The following is a 16,400-nucleotide window of genomic DNA, read 5'->3' as shown; positions in this document are numbered from 1 at the left end:
TGACTCACTGGTGCTTAAGCTGCTGTCTCTCGACTGAGAAGGGAAGAGGCTGTATGTGATGTTTGAGGCTGTTTCTTACCCGACCCCCCCCCCCCCCCCCCTTCATTCCCGTATCACAAATTGCAAAGCAATTATAAAAACGAAAAGTTAAAATAAAATCACATTTAAACTAAAACAAAATGTTTAAAGAAATGGTTCTGCTGTCTCAGGAAGTTTGTGGGTGGCTCTTAAAAGAGCCTTTGGGTTGTGGATGTGTGTGTTTCAGTACAATGCGATCCTTCACTTGGAGCTGGTGTACTTGGTCACCGCCTTTGTGCCCTCCGACACGGCGTGCTTGGCCAGCTCCCCGGGCAGCAGCAGCCGCACGGCGGTCTGGATCTCCCGGGAGCTGATGGTGCTGCGCTTGTTGTAATGGGCCAGGCGGGAAGCCTCCCCCGCGATGCGCTCGAAAATGTCGTTGACGAACGAATTCATAATGCTCATGGCCTTGGAGGAGATGCCGGTGTCGGGGTGGACCTGCTTCATCACTTTGTAGATGTAGATGGAGTAACTTTCTTTCCTGGTCCTTTTCCTCTTCTTGCCGCCCTTCGCTGACGTCTTCTTGATGATTTTCTTCGCGCCCTTCTTGGAGGTTTGCTGTGCTTTCTTCTCATCAGCCATTGATGCCGCTCACTTTCAGACACAGAATAAGAGAAAGTTGGCTCGGAGCTCCCTTTTTATAGACTGACAGCGTCATCAATGTTAATAAGGGATGGAGGAAAGTCTGGTTCCTGATTGGGTAGTTAACACGGAGTCATTCCCAAACACTCACCTTCTGTGATTGGTTAGAGTGGGACCCAATGTGGAGCTGTCAGAATCTGCAACGAAATATGAAGTGGATGGTGATTCTGTTCCCATCAGCCTGACTGAGGAAGATTTGTTTTTTGTCTGTGACACAGAAAGTGACTGTGGAATTGGTTCGCTTTCCTTTTGCTCGTTGTTGTGAAGATATGGGAATAGAAGGGTGTGTTTCTAGCTCCGCATGTCTGTTTCTGGTCCTCTCTCTGGGCTGGAATTAACTGAGCTTGCCACTTTTCTCAGTGGTTAGCACTGCTGCCTCACTATGCCAGGGACCCTGCTTCGATTCCAGTTTCAGGCGGCTGTCTGTGTGGATTTTGCACATTCTCCCCGTGTCTGAGTGGGTTTCCTTCGGGTGCTCAGTTTCCCTCTCACAATTCAAAGACATGCAGGAAGGTGAATTGGCTATGCTAACTGCCCCGGGATGTGTAGGTTAGGTGCATGAATCAGGGGTAAATGCAGAATAATGGGGAATGGGTCTGGGTGGATTACTCTTCGGAGGGTCGGTATGGACTTGTTGGGCTGAAGTGCCTAATTCTACACTAGGCATTCTAAGAATGTGAGTGTTTTCTAGGTTTGGGTTGATGGAACTCATTCTCAACTGCACGGAGTTGGAGAGAGATGAAAAAAGTCCCCATTTAAAGCGTTTTGTTTTTGTGTCTCGGATTGAAAATGTCTGTCTTGACCGTGGGATTGATATATTTCTGAGAAATTGATTGTTAACTGTGGGCCCAGAGACCGTTCTGTAAATGTGTGCTTTGCAAGTACCTACAGTGTACCAGAACCATGTTGCTGCACTTTTTATTTCGGAGTATTGCAGTTTCACGAAGAGATTTAGGGCATTTCTCTGTCTCATACAAATGCCTGTTAACCAGCAACTGTTAGCATGCTATATGTGTGGCACTTTAATTTTGTATCTGTCCAGTCTTTATTTATATATTTGCCATTAACTCAACATCTGAGGCTCTGGTCCTCTGTGTAATAGTCAATTAGTGTTACTTCAAGACAGGTTTTATTCTGTATCCACCAAACACTGATGTGAGCGATAAAACGTTACACTATTTGCATGCCACTTGGAAATGTTCCTCCAATCTGTGCCTATCCATTTCTGGGATGTAAAACATTTTTGTTTGCTCTATTTCACAGTCTTTACATGTCAGTATGTTACTGGACTGTAACTCAAACCTTCTAAAGTGTAACTTGTTGTTTTTACTTTGTAGGTGTCAGTCATTAACATAAGAATGTATCTCATTTAGTATCTACAATTTTGAGTGTGACCACACACCACTTTGGACAGTCTCAGGTAGGACTCCGTCCCCTCCACACCCATATTCTTTGAATATCAGCTTCTGCGAATTGAAAGTAAGTTTATATTTATAACTGCAGCGTTTGGTAAGGGGAAATATCTTGTACATTGCAGAAATTGGCAAGAACAATGTTACGAGTGATGTTACACTGTTTATGTCAGTTTCTCACCAATGGATAGTTGCATTGTATCCTAACAATTTAGTGCTTTGTAACTGACTCCGTATTTCATTCTGTATCTGCCAGTTTGTTGTTTCTAATCTTGTTTTTACTCAGTTTGTCAATCACTGGCATGTGAGAGAACAAAAACCTCAACATTTCTAGCTTTCAGATGAAATGAATGTTTTTTTAACTCCATCCCTGTTATGTTACGGTGACTTGTAATTGAATCTGTCAGTATGTGATCTGTGAGCACACAAAGTAAGTTAGAAATAAAGTGAAAGGTGAGTGATGCCTCTCATTTCTGTCATGCAATTGCAGGGTATACACTAGTTATTAATTTCTTTCAGAATTGTGTCTGGTGGCACAGTGGTTAGCACTGCTGTCTCACAGCGCCAGAGACCCGGGTTCAATTCCCACCTCGGGCAACTGTCTGTGTGGAGTTTGTGCAAACTCCACTGTCTGTGTGGAGTTTGCACATTCTCCCTGTGTCTGCTTGGGTTTCCTCTGGGTGCTCCGGATTCCTCCCACAGTCCAAAAGATGTGCAGGTTAGATGAATTGGCCATGCTAAATTGCCCATAGTGTTAGGTGAAGGGGTAAATGTAGGGGAATGGGTGTGGGTGCGTTGCGCTTTGGCGTGTCAGTGTGGACTTGTTGGGCCAAAGGGCCTGTTTCCACACTGTAAGTAATCTAATCTAATCTTAAAAAAATGTCTCAAAGCAGGAGACAATAAGAAAAATGAGAAGACTGACATTTTTATTTGCCTGTGTGTACTCAGCTCTGAGAATATGTTGTTGTGGTTCTGTTAGCCGAGCTGGGAATTTGTGTTGCAGACGTTTCGTCCCCTGTTTAGGTGACATCCTCAGTGCTTGGGAGCTTCCTGTAAAGTGCTTCTGTGATGTTTCCTCCGGCATTTATCGTGGTTTGTCTCTGCCGTTTCCGGTTGTCAGTTCCAGCTGTCCGCTGCAGTGGTCGGTATATTGGGTCCAGGTCGATGTGCTTATTGATTGAATCTGTGGATGAGTGCCATGCCTCTAGGAATTCCCTGGCTGTTTTCTGTTTGGCTTGTCCTATAATAATAGTGTTGTCCCAGTCGAACTCATGTTGCTTGTCATCTGCATGTGTGGCTACTGAGGATAGCTGGTCGTGTCATTTTGTGGCTAGTTGGTGTTCATGGATGCGGATCATTAGCTGTCTTCCTGTTTGTCCTATGTAGTGTTTTGTGCAGTCCTTGCATGGGATTTTGTACACTACATTGGTTTTGCTCATGCTGAGTATTGGGTCCTTCGTTCTGGTGAGTTGTTGTCTGAGAGTGGCTGTTGGTTTGTGTGCTGTTATGAGTCCTAGTGGTCGCAGTAGTCTGGCTGTCAGTTCGGAAATGCTCTTGATGTATGGTAGTGTGGCTAGTCCTTTGGGTTGCGGCATGTCCTCATTCTGTTGTCCCCTAGACAGGGGACGAAACGTCTGCGACACAAATTCCCAGCTCGGCGAACAGAACCACAACAACGAGCACCCGAGCTACAAATCTTCTCACAGACTTTGATCTGAGAATATGTCTCATCAAAAATGTACCTGTCGGTTTTTTTTATGGAATATGAGAACATTGTTTTAAATCTACACCTGTCAGTTTCTCCAATATGAATGTTTGAGTGCAGTTTTCGATCTATACCGGAGAGTTCCAACTACATGAATGGATGAGTGCATTTGAAAGTATCTGTACCTTTCAGTGTGTGCTCTGTGAATAAGTGAGTGTACCTATAATTTTTGGTTCTGTTTAACATGACACTTGCCAGAAACTGCAGGAGCTCTTTTTACTTCAAATCTGTTGCTCAACATGAATAAGATTTTATCTATTGCCATCCATGTCCGAGTAGCATGGTGGCACACTGTTTGCTGTGATGGAGCTGATCACTAATGCCAAGCTATCTTATCTAATTCATTCCAAGACAGATTTTAGTAAAGGCTCTAAATACTCTAAAAGTTGATTGTAGTGAAGCTGAACAGACTGCTAGACCATGCACCAAATCTGCCAGTCACAACATCATTAGAATAGCCAGATGTCCTTCCACACACAGTATGTGAGGCATATGGTGGGCTCGAAAAGGGCAACAGGTGCATTAGGAAAGAAAACAGATCCATTCAAAAACAAGCTTTGGGTTGGGTCATTAATTGAGAGGTTTATAAAATCATGAGGGGCATGGATAGGGTTAATAGACAAGATCTTTTCCCTGGGATGGGGGAGTCTAGGACTAGAGGGCATAGGTTTAGGGTGAGAGGGGAAAGATATGAAAGAGACCTAAGAGCAACCATTTTACTCAGAGGGTGATGCATGTTGTCGGACTTTTGCTCAATCTACCAACTTACTTTCTTCTATGTGTGAGCCAAGTCCTGCATGTTCTTTAAATGAAGCAATAGCAGAAGATATTCGGTCTCACACTTTTAGTTTATTTTAGCAGTAAGTAGATAAAGCATACGGAGCTCTGGGTCTCGACCTTTCTGTCCATGTCAAACTATATAGTGTGTCAGTTCAGAAAATCCCACACCTTTCTGTCCCTGACCCAGTCTTTTTATATAATAAAAAACGTCATGCAATCACTGAGGTGGGATTGTCTTCTGATTGGCTGTTGATCTGACTCCATTCTCCGCCTCCTTGCGTTCCCGGATGTCCGACCCCACGTGACCTTGTTTTGCCCGCGAAACGGAGTACCACGTGACCCTGTTTTGCCCGCGAAACGGAGGACCTCTTGACCCTGTTTTTCCCGTGAAACGGAGGACCACGTGACCTCCTTGCACGCCTCCGGCGCGTGAAACAGAGCATCACGTGACCTCCCTGCATGCCTCCGGCGCGTGAAACAGAGCATCATGTGACCTTGTTTTGCGCGCGCGCATAACGGAGCATCCCCAAAGGCTTTCGAATGCCGAGTATATTTACACTCGTAGCCAGCCATATATTTATAAGTAAGTCATATATTTACAAGTCCCCCTTTTGGTCTCATGAAAATGAGACCAACAAACCAGTTTTATACATCACATTGGCTCTCTGATACATAGTTTTCCCTTCTTGCCGGAGCCATGGTTTCCATCTCCATCTGGTAGGGTGGGGGAGCCTTCCCTTCAATTGCTGTGATGATTACCCCCTGCAGTCTGACCGCATGGGGTGTCCCCTCCACCACCCTGTTAGGTCCTGTCCACCTTGGCTCCGACCACTTCCGTATGATCACCTTCAGCAGGACCCAGTCCGTGGTAGGTGGCACCTGTCCCCCTTTTCCAATCCAACCTGTTTGGAGAAAGCTGACACCAAAGCTGTTAGTTGATCATAGTAAGGTTTGTACCTTAGAGAGGCTCCTCCTCCCTCTAACATCTGTATTCCAGCTCCTGGTCCCAGGAACTGCTGCCCTGTTGTTAGCTCGTACAGGTTAAACCCTATGATGGAGTTTACTGAACTTCTAATGGACAGTAAAGCAAAGGGTAGGGCCTCCACCCAACTTAACTTTGTTTGGGCACACACTTTTCCTATTTTTCCTTTTATGGACTGATTTATTCTTTCCACATTTCCTTGTGACTGAGGATGGTACACTGTTCCAAACGCATGTTTCAGTCCTAAAGCTTCTTCAACTTCTTACAGGTCTTTGTTCTTGAAATGTGTGCCATTATCTGACCTGACTCTCTTTGGAAACCCATGCATTGGAATGTATTGGTTTATCCAAAATTTGATCACTGTTTTTGCGTCTTCCTTTTTCGCAGGTATCGCTTCTGGCCAACCAGTGTATGCATCCACTGCTACCAAAAGGTACCGGTATCCGTTTACTCTCTCTATCATGTCAGTGTACTCAATCACTATTTCCTGACCTGGCATTCTTGGGAGAGGGAATTTTCCCTCGTGTGGTTTCACTGTTGTTCTCACATTGTATTCTGTACACGTTGTACATTCTCTGATGTAATTTTCAATCATTGCTGGCAGGAACGGATGCCGCTAATGTGTCAGACACCTCTGCATCTGTGTTTTTCCACAATGTATCAACCCATGACCTTCCTGGAGCATGGAAGCTATCAAACCTGGGGGTAGGACTGGTCTACCGTACAGTGACCTCCAAATCCCTTCTAAATCTGTGGCCCCTCTCTCTCTCCAAACTGTCAGTTCATGAGGAGAGGCTTTCTGCTGCTCTTTGATTAACACATTTGCATCACAGGCAGGCAGCAGGTCATACACTGTTCTCTCTGTTTGCACCATTATATACTATGCTGTATACCCTGCTGCTTTCTTTGCTGCTGAGTCGGCTTCTTGATTGCTCTTCGCTTTATCATGTCCTCTACACTTGACCACCGCCACTTCCGCAGGTTTCATTAGGGCCTCCGTTAATCTTTTCATATCTTTTTCATGTTTAATTGGGGTTTTTGCTGCTGCTAAGAATCCTGCTCTAATCCATTGACTGAGTTCTACCTGTATAGCCCCTGCCACATATGCAGAGTCGGTGTAGATATTTACTCTTTTTCCCTCTGACCATTCTAACGCAGCAATCATTGCCTGTAGTTCAGCCAACTGGGCTGATTCTTTGCCTGTCACTTTTCCTGTCAACACTTCCTCAAATCCCTCACTTTAAGATCTTCAGTTGGATGTCTGTAACAGCAACCATCTGTGAACAGCACTTCTTCTGGGTCTACTGGCGTAATTGCCTGTAAGTCTGCCCTAACTTTGATGTCTCTCTGTATCCTTTCCTCACACATGTGTGGCTCTCCTTCTCCCATGTTGTCAGCCATGTTAATTCCTATATGTGGTGCATTCAGGATTTTCTCTAACCTGGTTTGCCGCAGTGACGTCATTGTAAAGGCTGTTGAGTTCACATAGGCCACTATACTATTTGTCGTCAGTACTGTTAGTGAATGACCCATGACTATATGTGCTACCTTTTGGAGAATTTTTGCTACCCCTCCTCTTGTACATGGAGGGTGTTTGTCCTCGATTGGGTCAAGGATAACACTTACATACATCAGCACCTGCCTGCCTCCCCCTTTTTTCTGAAAAAGAACACCATTTACTGTGTGTAATGTTTCAGAAATATCGAGAAAAAATGACTCTTTGTAATCCGGGACCGCTAAATCAGCAGTCCGCGTTAGGGCCTGTTTAAGAGATATGAAACTTTCGTCTGTCTCCGTGGTCCACTGCAAATGGGCCGACAAATTTCTCATGCCTTGCTCATTGACCATGGCTCTGAGAGGGAAAGTGAGCTCCCCATATGATGCAACGAATCGTCTGCTGTATCCTGCCAACCCAAGAAATGAGAGCATGTCTCTTACAGTGACTGGTTCGGTGTGATGCAGAATGGAGGATCTATGGGATGTAGAGACATCTGTCCCCTTAATGGAAATCACTCTACCCAAAAAAGACACCGTTTGTCTGCAGCATTATAATTTAGCCCGTGAGACTTTGAAACCGACTTTATACATACGAAGCAGCAACGTCTTTGTGGCTGCCAGACAAGAAACATGGTCGGGTGCCGCCAAAAGAATGTCATCCACATACTGGATCAATATCACCCCCTTTTGGAGTGTCAGGTCCTTCAGCTGCTGTTTCAGTACCTGATTAAACACCCCCGGCGACAAAATGAACCCTTGAGGGACCCTTGTATAACGTAGTTGCTGGCCTTTATAGGTGAACGAAAAAATGTCCCTCAAATGATCAGCTAAGGGCAAACAGAAGAACGCCTTGGCCAGATCAATGCACGAGAACCACTTATGGTCAGGGGTCAGGACAGACATTGCAGTGTAGGGGTTTGGAACTGGAACTGTTGGAGTAGAAACGACGTTGTTAATCCGTCTAAGATCATGCGCCATCCGATATTTACCGGTATTCTGCTTCTCTACAGGTAAAATAGGAGTGTTCCAGGCTGACTGGGAGGGTTCTAGCACCCCTGCCGCTAACAGTCCTTCAATTGTGTCAGCACCGGATTCAGACTCTGGTTTGTGTGAATATTCTCTCTGCCAAATTGGAGTGTGGTCAATTAAATCGAATGTGATCGGTGTGACGTGTTTGTAGTGACCAACGTCCGTTGAACCTGCTGACCACAAGATGTCTGGTAGAGTGTCAAGCATCGCTGCAGCCTGTGGATGGTGTGTTTTCTCCCTGCCACAAAACCTTTCAGTCTGCCTATGTTCCAGCAGTACCTTGTCAGTTGTCCGATACATAATGCTGTAGGCTTCCTCTGATGTGAATATTGTAAACCGGGAAGCTGAGTCCAAACCCAATCAGTTAGCACCATCATACGTTTGGACATAGGTCCCAGATCCTTGGCCTGATAGTTAGCATGCACAGCCAATGTGAGATGAGGTATAGCTTCTTCAGGCATCTCATACCATTCCAACTGTTCTGCAGTCAGTTCAACCCATGTCAACCAAAAAAGACAGATTCTTGTCCATTATCCTCATTTGCATATAGGGGTCTGCCAACGCCACATGCCCCTGGATTCTCGGGCCCCGTCAATATTCGTACCCCTGCCCATCCGGCATAGTCTGGGGGTACTCTCCTTGCACCAGGGCTGCAGCTGCATTTGTGGCTTGGTAAGGCTGAGCAGCCTATTGAAAAAGAGGATGACTTGAGTGGACATACTGTCCTCGGATCAATTCCTGTCCTCCCTTCTAGCTTCATCGAGCTGTAACTTCAGCAACTGCACTTGAGCTGACTCGTTGCTCTGTTTATCTTCATCCTGTTTTGTCCTGTAACGCTTCATGTAGTGTGTCAAGTGTATCTCCCACTGTTCTGTAGAACAACCTGGGATATCAGGATTACTCTCCATTGCCTCTTTTACCTCCTTAGGCATCCCTGCCATAACGGCATTCCTAAATAATGTGGTCTGTTGGTGACCCGACCCTGGATGGCTCCCCGCAGTATCTGTCCACGTGCCCTTACACCTCGCCAAAAAGGCAGGCAAATCCTCACCCTCCTTCATTGTGAAGGTGAGCGAGTGCATTGCTCCAGGTGGAATTGGAAATCAATCCCTCATTGCCCTTCCCACACAGGTGGCATGCTGCACAAACGGTTCCGAATCAGGTAGTAAGGTGGTCCCCGCCGACGCTTGAATCTGCTGTATTTCCCACATATTCAATTGCTTGCCCAACAATGCTCTCTCCAATCGCCCACAGCTAACTTGTACCCTAGTGTATATTGGCAAAATTTAGTCATCCAAGGCCCACCTCCCTCCATGGGTGGGGGCGTTTTATCCAGGATGCAGTTCATGTCAGTAAATGTGGAGGGCTAATAAACATCTCCCAAATAAGATCCTCTGTAAATTAATGGCATTTGGTGGTGCTGATACTGTACGGGTTGTCGTAATGTGTCTCGGTGACGCAGGCTGTAACTTGCTTCAGGTAGGGGCTTCATTGGAGGACCATGTTCGGTATGCATTGTGAGTGAGCCTTTCAAAGTGACGGGGTAAGTGTGTGGGTCATCCTCTGTCAGGGATTCTTCGTCCTCAATATCTGTACTATTTTCAGACTCTCCCCACCCCCCCATCCAATTTGTCTCTATCTCGCTCGTCCCTCAAATCTCTCCTTCTCCTGTCTGAGAACCTGTCATCTAGTAACTGAGCTGACCTATGTAATCTTCCCCTCCTTCCGCTCTCAACACAATACGGTGTCGAGTGAGCATCTGGCTCTTCCAATAATGAATGTCTCCCTTGTTTCGGCTGTTCTTTGTTTCTGCTGTGAATCATTATCACCCTGCTTGCCTCCTCCACTTCTTTAACTCTCCGTTCAGCTTCTAGTGTTAGTTTTTCTACCTTTCTGATGCTTTCTTCTACTGCTTCCGCCAGTCTCTCTTTTACTGCTTCTTACTCTCTCGTTCCTACTTCTTGCACATCTAAAACCCCTTCTTGAACATACATAAGTGGCATTTGTGATACAGGATATGGGGGCGGTGATTGTACCCCAGGCGATTTAGAATATAATGGCGCGGATAGTCCTGCCTTTTCTGTCTCCTTTGCCAGTTTTGTCTTAGAGGCACCACCTACCCTCTGTTGTAATGTTTCTACTGCCATACAGGCTAACGTCATGTTGTGCAAATGAATCCTCCTCTCTTCTTTCTCCTCGCCTTCTTTTGTCCACTTTCTTCTAACTAATATTGACCCTTTCTTTCCCTTCATGTGCTCTTCAACTTCTAATTTAGCTTGCTCTTCTGCTTTTCCTAAAAACGGTGACAATTTCTCCCTCTCCTCATCTTTAGGGACTTTGCCCTGTTGTTGTAATTCTTCCCAAATCTTATCATATTTCTCCATCATTGTTTTTTGTTTGTCCTTTGCAAGCCCAGTAACTAACTGACTTCTAGCTTTACCTCACTGCTGTTTTACAGGCAACATTAAGTCGAAAGAACATCCTCCGTATTCCTCACACTCTTTATCAAATTCCCCTTCCATTTTACGTATTTTTGTTTTAATCCTCCCGTCTAGCAGTCAATTGGTTTGGATATAATATAACTGAGCAACTAACCCAATCAGAGACAAATCTGATGGCCAGTCAGTTTGTATGGAGTACACCCGAGCAACTGACCCTTTCAGCGAGATTTATCAGCAGTGTCGTTGGTGTCACCGTTAGGTTTCCACTGCCAACTCTCTCTCGCTGAGACACCACCGTCCCTGTCTTCAAGACACTACTGGCTTTTCTGCCACCCTCCGTACATTCCCCAATATAAGCTTTAAAACATACAACACAATCATACACCACAATTTGTGAGCATTGCTTTTATGAGATCCTGCTCAATGGACTTTAAACCTCCTCACATTTATGTACCTTGTTGCTTTTATGGGGACTCTAACCCCACAGGACTTTAAACCTGTACGTATTAAACTTTGTTGCTTTTATGGGGACTCTAACCCCAAGGGACTTTAAGCCCATACGTACCTTATTGCTTTTATGGGGTCTCTAACCCCAAGGGAATTTAAACCTGTACGTATCAAACTTTGTTGCTTTTATGGGGACTCTAACCCCAAGGGACTTTAAACCTGTACGTACTATATCAATACTTTATCCACTTACTATTACTAGGACACTTGCAGTATAATGACAACAATCAATTTAGTATTTCCAATTGCAGAACTTCGATATAAACAGGTGTCTGCTCACTTTTTTTTTATGCAGCGCCGCTTGTTGTTGTCATCAGACATCAGTTGTCCATTGTTTCTATTTTTCTGTCACTTCTCCGTCTTCATCACGTTGGGGTCGCCAAATTGTTGGACTTTGGCTCAATCTACCAACTTATTTTCTTCTATGTGTGAGCCAAGTCCTGCATGTTCTTTAAATGAAGCAATAGCAGAAGATATTTGGTCTCACACTTTTAGTTTATTTTAGCAGTAAGTGGATAAAGCATGCAGAGCTCTGGGTCTAGACCTTTCTGTCCCTGACAAACTATATAGTGTGTCAGTTCAGAAAATCCCACACCTTTCTGTCCCTGACCCAGTCTTTTTATATAATAAAAAACGTCATGCAATCACTGAGGTGGGATTGTCTTCTGATTGGCTGTTGATCTGACTCCATTCTCCGCCTCCTTGCGTTCCCGGATGTCCGACCCCACGTGACCTTGTTTTGCCCGCGAAACGGAGTACCACGTGACCCTGTCTTGCCCTTCCACGCCTCCAGAGCATGAAACAGAGCATCACGTGACCTCCCTGCATGCCTCCGGTGTGTGAAACAGAGCATCACGTGACCTCCCTGCATGCCTCCGGCGCGTGAAACCGAGCATTGCGTGACCTTGTTTTGCGCGCGCGCATAATGGAGCATCCCCAAAGGTTTCCGAATGCCAAGTTTATTTACACTCGCAGCCAGCCATATATTTATAAATAAGTCATATAATTACATTGTATGCAGTCAGCTGCCAGAGGAAGTTGGTACAATTACAACATTTAAAAGGCATCTGGATGGGTATATGAATATGAAGGGTTTGGAGGGATATGGGCCGGGTGCTGGCAGCTGGGACTAGATTGGGTTGGGATATCTGGTTGGCATGGACGAGTTGGACCGAAGGGTCTGTTTCCGTGCTGTACATCTCTCTGACTCTATGTTGCCAGGCACCCAGTTTCAGTACTAGCCTTGGCTCCTTGTGCAAACTGCACTCAGACATGCTCCCCACCTCTGCACTGGTTTTGTTATGGCACAGGGTAAACTAATTTAAAACCAGCAACACAGAAAAGGTTTATCCCATGCAGTAATCTGTGGAAAAATGATAAGCCAAGAACGAGGTAAAGTAAAGATTAACAACTTTATTTCTTCAAATATAGCAGAGAGTGATTAACTAAAAACTATTTACAACTCCTTCTTCTAACCTATCTTCTATAATACTAGTCTGATAGAACTCCTGATTAAGATTTACAAAACAAAACTTCTTTTCTCAAAACCAGGCAGCCTTCGGTTCTTTTCTGTATTCCTGTCTTTTGTTCTTCTTGGGGATACTGCTTCACAGGTTACTTAATGATGAATGGACCTTTAAGAGAGCTATTTTTCAGGCAGTCTTTTTACATGCTGGTGGCTTGGCAATTCTCTTTCCAACTGTTCAATTTTCCCTGGTTTTATACCTCCAGAGCATCGGACGGTGTCATTGGCTTTTAAGATTGTCAATGTACTCAATTCGAACTGGATTGGAATTTGATATTTTCAGGATTTAATTTAAACTGATTGGTTGATTCAAATGTTTTTGTCTCCAGGCAAACAGCTACTTCCGTTCGACCAAATGTTACTTTTTGTTTTCAGAACACTTGGTGATGTCTGGTAGTTCTACTGGCTGATAACTTTCTTAAAGGTACAGTACACCCACATCTTCAAAACAGTTTCCTCTGGGTGCTCTAGTTTCCTTCCACAGTCCAAACATGTACAGCTTAGCTGGATTAGTGATGGTAAATTGCCCTGTAATATTCAGACTAGGTGGGTTAACTATGGTAAATATGTGGATATGGGGATTAGGGTGGGGTCTATATCCGGGTTGGATACGCTTTGACGAGTTGTTGCAGGCAAATGGACCAAATGACCTCTATCTGCACTGGAGAAATTCTATGTACTGTAAATGAAAGTGAGACTTTTTAGACCATTGTCAGTCTCTGACACTCTCAAGCAGTTTGGATAATTTCCACAACTTTTATTCGATGGCCCGGTTTGATTGTAAGCTATTTTCTGGATTGGTCAGTTTCTGGTCTGAATGTGTACTTTGAATATGAAAGTTTTTTCATTCAGTGTCCAATAATCTCTGTGTATCTGTTTAAATGTGTACCTTTTCATGTTTGATTTTCCTTTGGACCACTTGAAAACAAAGTATTTATTCAGTCATTTTGTCTGAGATGTGTTCTGTTTTCTCCTTTTGGAAACAAATTAAATTGCAATATTTGTTTCAATCTGGCACTTGGCCTGCTATTTAGTTCCTCCAGTTTGGACAAAAAGAATTGATACATGAATTACATATAGTCAGTGAGTCAGATAGCAAGTTTAAACCATGGTGAGGTAATTGAATGAATAATTAGTCTGAATTTTTATTTTTTCCCTACTTAAGTGGAATACATTGTGAACAAGCAATAGGTTCAGTATTTTCTAATAAACAAGTAGAATTTACTTCTTGACCAAGGTGATACCATGTATTTTAATTCTATAGGAAGTTGACTTGTACACTGGGACTGACATATCTCACTGTCACCCTGTCCTGGATAACTTGTTTAATGAAATGCTCGTTCTCCCACCTGTGACATCTTTGGGGTCATGACTTTTCTATTTTTACCTATAGACCTATTAACCTGACAGTATTTCTGTATGTTGCAAGTAATTTTGTACCCACTGTGTATTGGCACCATCTCACTCTTTGTTCTGTCCAGAAATTATCAGTTTCCTTCAAGTCCTTCATGACATGAATAAGCACAATAACTGGTGCAGTCTGCAACTGTTTGTTCTTTTGCGAGTGCAGAACTCACCTTGTTTCTTCCATTTACTTGTAAGGTTTGTGTGCTTAGAAATTACTATTTACCTGTCAGTCTGTGCTATTCAATGGGACTATGGATTTGGCTTATTGTCCTTCAAAACTCTGCTCAGATGTGACAGACTGTGAACAGATTAGAGCCATGCTGTCTAGTGAAAAACTTGGAAACGAAAATTTAAACTTTACTACGCAGGCTGTTGTGTACATGCACTGATTTTATGTAGAAAAAACATTTTTGAAAGAAACAGGATATAGGAAGGATGCCCACACTTGATTGATCCTGCTTCAATCTTCCTGCATTGTGTTACTGAGCAGTTTAAATGCTTGCTGTGAAGTGGACAGCCAGTTAGCAAAGGAGAGAGTTTTCAGTTCATGTTTCCTGAAGTGAATGGGAAAGACCTTATTTTCTTTGACTGTTTGTGTCTGTAAGATTCACAGGCAAGTGAAACCACAACACATTGTCACAGAAAGGTTCTGTGCTGTTCTTCAGAGTCAACTCCGATAGTGCAGAGTCTAACTGGGAGTAATGATATCAAGGTGTGGCCTTCAGTGTCATACAGTTATACAGCACAGAAACAGATCCTTTGGTCCAAGTTGTTCGTGCTGAGCAGAGATCCTAATCTGACCTAGTCCCATTTAAGTTAAAAATTTCAACACCAGGTCATTCTACGACAGGTTTACGTGGAAGCACAAGCTTTCAGAGCGATGAAGGAGCAGTGCACTGAAAGCTAGTGCTTCCAAATAAACCTCCTGTACAATAAAATGGTGTTGTGTGATTCTTAACTTTGTCCACCCCAGTCCAACGCTGGTACCTCCACATCATGGCTAGTCCCATTTGGCAAATATCCCTCTAAACTGTTCCTATTCTTACACGTATCCAGGTGCCTATAAAATGCTGTAGTTGTACCCATCACCTCCACTTCCTCTGGTAGCTCATTCCATGCAAGCACCATCCTCTGTGATAAAGTAACCCCTCAGGTCCTTTTTGAATCTTTTTTCCACAATTTAAACTGTGCCCCCTATTTTTGCATGCACCCACATTCAGAAAAAGACCTTCACTATCACCCTATCATGCCCCTCATGATTTTTTCAATCAGTACAAAGGCCACACCTCATTCTCCGACAGTCCAGGCAATAAAGCAACAACCTGTTCAGCCTCTCCCTATAACTCAAAGGACTGAGAAGTGTCGGGTGGAATTTAAATCAGATAAATGTAAGGTGCTGCATTTTGAGAAAGCAAATCTTAGCAGGACTTATACACTTCATGGTAAGGTCCTAGGGAGTGTTGTTGAACAAAGAGACCTTGGAATGCAGGTTCATATCTCCTTGAAAGTGGATTCGCAGGTAGATAGGATAGTGAAGAAGGCGTTTGGTATGCTTTCTTTTATTGGTCAGAGTACTGAGTACAGGAGTTGGGAGGTCATGTTGTGGCTGTACTGGACGTTGGTTAGACCACTGTTGGAATACTGCGTGCAGTTCTGGTCTCTGCATTCTGATGTTGTGAAACTTGAAAGGGTTCAGAAAAGATTTACAAGGATGTTTCCAGGTTTGGAGGATTTGAGCTATAGGGAGAGGCTGAACAGGCTGGGGCTGTTTTCCCTGGAGCGTCGGAGGCTGAGGGGTGACCTTACAGGGGTTTACAAAATTATGAGGGGCATGGATAGGGTAAATAGGCAAAGTCTTTTCCCTGGGGTTGGGGAGTCCAGAACTAGAGGGCATAGTTTTAGGGTGAGAGGGGAAAGATATGAGAGACCTAAGGGGCGACCTTAGGTGGGTGGCACGGTGGCACAGTGGCTAGCACTGTTGCCTCACAGCGCCAGAGACCCGGGTTCAATTCCCACCTCAGGCGACTGACTGTGTGGAGTTTGCACGTTCTCCCAGTGTCTGCGTGGGTTTCCTCCGGGTGCTCCGGTTTCCTCCCACAACCAAAGACGTGCAGGTCAGGTGAATTGGCCATGCTAAATGGCCCATAGTGTTAGGTATGGGGTAAATGTAGGGTTATGGGTGGGTTGCGCTTCGGCGGGTCGGTGTGGACTTGTTGGGCAGAAGGACCTGTTTCCATACTGTAATGTTATCTAATCTAAATTTTCACACAGAGGGTGGTACGGGTATGGAATGAGCTGCCAGAGGAATTGGTGGAGGCTGGCACGATTGCAACAT

At 44.4% G+C, this 16,400-nt stretch overlaps 1 protein-coding gene across 1 annotated transcript; it reads right to left on the bottom strand.

Moving 5' to 3' along the window:
* Positions 1–247: 247 nt before the first annotated feature.
* LOC122544605 (histone H2B 1/2-like) lies at positions 248–675 on the bottom strand. The gene has a single exon (XM_087984528.1). The coding sequence runs from the start codon at positions 658–660 to the stop codon at positions 280–282; it is 381 nt and encodes a 126-aa protein (XP_087840654.1). The 5' UTR covers positions 661–675; the 3' UTR covers positions 248–279.
* Between the last annotated feature and the right edge of the window lie 15,725 nt (positions 676–16,400).

The sequence above is a fragment of the Chiloscyllium plagiosum genome, unplaced genomic scaffold (assembly GCF_037043375.1).
Source record: "Chiloscyllium plagiosum isolate Xiang-an unplaced genomic scaffold, Cpla_swu_hap1 HiC_scaffold_49, whole genome shotgun sequence".
NCBI classification, from domain to species: Eukaryota; Metazoa; Chordata; class Chondrichthyes; order Orectolobiformes; family Hemiscylliidae; genus Chiloscyllium; species Chiloscyllium plagiosum.
The sequence above is the reverse complement of the archived record's forward strand: the minus strand, read 5'-3'. Positions and strand labels throughout refer to the sequence as shown.

Coding starts and splice junctions, on each gene's coding strand:
- LOC122544605 (XM_087984528.1), bottom strand. CDS start 660: ATGGCTGATGAGAAGAAAGCACAGCAAACCTCCAAGAAGGGCGCGAAG.